Here is a 5295-nt window from a genome sequence, read left to right as displayed (position 1 = left end):
GTATTATATATATATATATATATATATATATATATATATATATATATATACATATCTATTTATTAACGTAGTGATTAATTCGAATAAAAAATTTTAGATATTTCGCGCGAATATTTAAGAAATTTAAATATTCAAAATATTTAAAATGTTTAAGAATAATTTTATCTATATACGGACGACGATTAAAAAATCTTCCATGTCTTATCGAGATGATTTGATTTTATTGAGACGATTCGCAGTTTCTTTTCGATTGAGAAATTATCGTGGATTGAAAACGAGGGAACAGAAACTACTGTAATCATCAATCGACACTTTCTCGCGTTATTACAAATGAAACGCAAGAATGATTTTCACGTTGTTAAGTTCGGAGCTCGACGAAAGTCGCATTAGCTTCAATTACGGAATTTACCGTAAGATTTAGTGATCTAATTCGCACAGGACTCCGAATTGAATTTTCATCAGTCTTAAAATTCGTTTTCCTCAACCGCCGAGTTCCGGAGATCGGAATTCCGAGTTCCGATGTCCGATCGTTTAGTCATAAGAAACAGAGACGGGATATCTCGAGAGAGAAAGAGAGATCTCGGATATTCACGGCGGCGCGCCTCGATAGTTGCGTTGTGTGCTCTGGCCACCTGCATTTTTAAATCAACAGAATGGAGAAGGAGCGCGCGGACTGGGAACGTTCGAGGAGGAGGGGAGGGGGAGGGGGAAGTGGGGGAGGCGGTGCACTTAATGCGTGCATTATTAATCGGCGCCCGCGCGATCTCGCAAATATCGTGTATTTCCGCTGTCTAACCGTGATATCGCGAGCGTCGCACACGGAGCGGCCGCCAAATGCCGTGTATACACCACATTGTCGCTGTGGGAACGAAATAATTCAGACTCAACAAGGATTTAAGCCCAACATAAAAAATTAGACCAGTTAAGTCTAACGTCGGCAAAAATATTCATCAAACAATTAAAGTTGAGATATATATCCAAAAACAAGTGCATAAGACCGAACAACAATAATTCTATCCGCGAAAAATGGGAAAGATTTTTAAAAAATCGCGAAATATGCAAATCGAAGCGCACAGCTCAGCGACGGAAAAATATATTTCGGCAAATTTTTCGACGGGACGTTACGTCGTCAGGTCCGCAATTGACAACGTACGTACATTCGACAAATGTATATCCGCGATCAGGGCTATGTTACCGTGATAAGGACGAGGACGTAAGGTTTGCGAAGTTGTTTAGCGATCGTCTAGATAAACGGGAAGAGAAGCAACATGGTCAAATTCGCCGAGAAACGGACGCGGACTGGAAGCTGCGTATGCGCATGTGCGGACCGTATAAATTCGGTACGAGTTCAATTTTCAGCATTGTACGGAAAACTGAAAACTGATCTTACGTCGCAAGAGCACGTAAAAAGATTCTTATTTTCGCGTGCCGATCGCCGGAATTCGAACTCGCCGAAATTATACACGGAGATCATCTCTCTCCTTCTTTCTCCGTTTCGATATGCATGTGTACATGTATACATATGTATGTACCGTGAGATTTTCTCACCTGATAAAAGTGGAGTCCGCGGCGGGACTGGAAGGTCTCGGCGAGGAGCTCGCGGTGGACGCCGTGTTGGTCTCCTCCACGTCCATCATCGTTCATACCGATGACGGCTATCACCACCAACACCAGCACCACCACCGCTATGCGATATGCGATATACCGCGGGGAGGGTGGGAGAAAGGGTTGATAACGAACGGCGAGTACAGCAGCGCGATCGCGACGATCACGACGATGGCGACGAGTCGCGAGGAGGTCGGCCGACGACGATGCGACGAGCCGTGCAGTTACCCCGAGCAATCAGTCCCCGCGCGGGAAAGAGGATAGGGGGGGTGGGGGGAGGGGGAGGGGAGGAAAGCAGAAACCACAGAATCGAGGGAGCTCAAACCGTGCGACGGGGGATGATCGGGGCTAGTTTCACGCCCGTCGTCCGCAAGCGCGGGCTTACGGGTAACAACTGGCGAACGGCGCCGCCACCCCTACCGCCCCCTCGCGACATCACCGCGGGGCGCCGCGATGCCTGGCGAACCTGCGCCGCCGAGCACCTGCCGCGGTCGCGCAGGCGTCGCGACGCCTGAGTGATCTAGCCGAGGAACTAGCGAATCTCTCGAAGATCTTCGGAAAGTGGAACTACCCTAATTTGTTTTGATAAGCTGTAGCATTTTAAATTGGAGCTCGGCTCTTAACATTTAACGCAAAAAAAATATATCGATGTTTTTAAAAAAATTTTATATAAGAGATATGTAAAAATAAAAATGGATTTTATTTCACTGTTAAATTCATAATGTTAAATTATATAATTGAATTATTTTTAATCATATCTACAAATTGCTACTGATCCAATTCAATGTCGTTGATTAAAACAATGGAGTTAAACAATTTAACTCAAGAAAATATATTTAATTAGATTCAAATTTAGTTTATTATTAAGCGCATACGTTAAATGAATGTTTATTTTGGAACTAATCAGTCGGAAATGAACTGATTTACATTTTAGTTATACAGATAGAAATTAAAAATAACAATATGTTATTTTACTAAAAGGATTGGGTTATTATTGCTTCTTTGATATTTAACGAAAGTGTTATATAAATAAAATAATAAATATACTGAGAAAAAAGTTATTTGTGACTATAATTACATTTAATAGTATAGTTATTATATTATAGTTATTACTGCTATAATATTAGTAATATTAGTAATAATTTTTATATATGTAATAGTTCTATCAACATACATAGTTGATACAAAAATGACTAGAAATTATATTATCCTAAAAATGTTTGTAATTTTTTCTCATTCCAACTACATATATTTATTGATAGAATCATACATATAGTTATTATTATTATTAACATAGTTATTTTTATAGCAGTAATAACCATAGTTATAATATGTAATTATTGTCACAAATACTAAAAATTTTTCTCTTAGTGATATAATATTAAATGTATATGTATCAATATTTTATACGTATAGTATTTATATGCACATTCCATCATTCGATAAAATTTCATGAATGCACGCGTTACATTTGAATGTCCCAGAACGAATAGCTGTTTCTTTTTTTTATACAAATTTAATATTTGTAATTGTATACATCAATATGTTTAGGTAATTACATTTATTAATATTATTGATATTTTCAGAAGGTCTTACCCGCATTATAATTAAAGCTCGTCTTCATTTTCTTATTTTCCTATCTTCCCTGAATGATGATATCTGGCAAAAGTTTCTCCAACTAATAATGGAAATACCAAAGTGGCATCAGCGCACACCTAAAACAGAAATAACGATGTCATCTGACAATTTGATCGACCGTCGCTCATTCAAATTTAAATTTAGTAATTTAACGGAGGTAATGCGGTTACCTTGACAGGATCAGCGTCTTTCCGAATTTTTCCCCAAGAAATCGCTTCCTCGGGTCGAGCACCACTGTCACTACCATCAAATTCTGAGGCAGTATTGATGAAAACGGCATAATCCGCGCCATTTCTCTGAAATAAAGTATCATTATCATTGTGGCTGTGAATACACCAAAATAACGTACCAAATAGAGTCAATATTTTACCATAAGATTAGCATTGCAGATATGATGCTTCACTACACCGCCTCCAATAATTATCATGCCGCTATTCACCGCTTTTATAGCTATCCTGTTTAATCTCTTGACGTCTGTGGAAGATGAAAGATTCATTGGTTCATGTGCGTTACGCAGACTAATAAATGTTACACGTTAAACCCTAATCTGCAATATGCTTTCAGCTTCCTGCTTTTATTTTTTACTTATTTTTTTTATTTCTTTTTACCTCTTATCCTGTTCCTTTTGCCTGAGGTAAAAGTTGACTTTAGAAGAGACAAGAAATACATGACAAGAAACATGATTACTGTCTGAAATAATCATAAATAGGGAAAAAGCAAGCAAAGAGCATATTGTAAATTAATCTTAAAACCAACCTGCGACAATATCAAGTATGAATCCTGGATTTTTATATGAATGAAAGAATATCATATCACCGAGACTACCGTCGGTCAATGCCGGACAAAATACCGGAATCTTATTTTTCGCGGCCCAATAATAGATTGAATCTTCATGATTGATTTCCTCGCCGAGTCTTGCTATCATTTTAGATGGTGTCCATGAAGTACCCTATAAAACAATTCAATTGTAAAAATAAAAATGCGCGCTAAACAGTCTAATTGAATAGTGCAATATAATAACTCTCATATACCTTCGTCTTTTGTTCAGATAGCATTGTGTCTAACTTTGGCATTAGCCAATCTTCGAATAAGCAATAATTATCATTTGGTACTAATAAATTTCCAGTTCTGTTAAGTCCATTTTCTCTAAGTTTTCTATCGTCCAGATAAAAGCTGCCAACATATGTTGGCGCCAAACACTTTATGAAATCCTCTTCTACTCCACCGGCTGTGGTTACGAGACAATCTACCTATAAAATATCTATCTAAGTCACAAGATATAATGAGATTGAAACAAATGACAAACTGTTAAATATATGAATCTACCAATCTATGTTGTACAAGAAATCTTATAATATCCCTGATGCCACTGGATACCATATTTGATGTATAACCCAAAAATATTGTACAATGATTTTTTCGTTTTATAAATTCATCTTCTTCTGTTTCATCTAGCTGATCTTCCATGAGAAGTATGTTCCTCTGATGCAGCATACGATTTACTTCATCAATCGCTAGCCCAAAATTTGTAGCTTGAAAACCACAACTTGCCATGGTTGTAAACAATTCATGATAATTGATACCTTTATTAAAATCATAACCTAAACATCCAATTTATTATTTATATACCAATAGTGACAGTAATAAAATTATTTTTTATTAATGGAAAATAAGAAATAAATACCTTTTACTGGAGTTGTATAAGGTGATAAAGAGTTGCTGGATATCAGGACAGCACTCTTTGCCAATGCTTGCTCTTGTAAATCTTGTTTCCTTTCTGTATCACCCATAATAATATTTCTGGCTATTAAAAGATACAAATAATAAATTAATAACATAAGAAATTAATTAAATTGTTAATATCTAAATAACTATTAATAAAATATATATCTATATAAAAAATAGATCTGTCAAATTATGATATAACCGGTAAATTGCCAATTCTTCATAAGAAATACAAAATAATGAAAATTTTTTAATCGAGTAGGTTTCGAAAAAATTCTAAATGTACACACGCCGAGATGCATAACAGCCTGCGCACAATGGAGGAAA

The 5295-nt window shown here is 36.6% G+C and overlaps 1 protein-coding gene across 1 annotated transcript; it reads right to left on the bottom strand.

Moving 5' to 3' along the window:
- Positions 1–3233: 3233 nt before the first annotated feature.
- LOC105624652 (probable deoxyhypusine synthase) lies at positions 3234–5033 on the bottom strand. Its single transcript, XM_012206009.1, has 7 exons — positions 4928–5033; positions 4570–4844; positions 4275–4493; positions 4000–4192; positions 3614–3717; positions 3414–3539; positions 3234–3320 (listed from the first exon to the last, which is right to left on the bottom strand). Exons 1-7 carry the CDS (start codon positions 5031–5033, stop codon positions 3234–3236), a joined length of 1110 nt encoding a protein of 369 aa, XP_012061399.1.
- Between the last annotated feature and the right edge of the window lie 262 nt (positions 5034–5295).

The sequence above is a fragment of the Atta cephalotes genome, assembly GCF_000143395.1.
Source record: "Atta cephalotes unplaced genomic scaffold scaffold00084, whole genome shotgun sequence".
NCBI lineage: Eukaryota > Metazoa > Arthropoda > Insecta > Hymenoptera > Formicidae > Atta > Atta cephalotes.
Note: the sequence above shows the minus strand (reverse complement) of the source record. Positions and strands in the feature narration are given on the sequence as shown.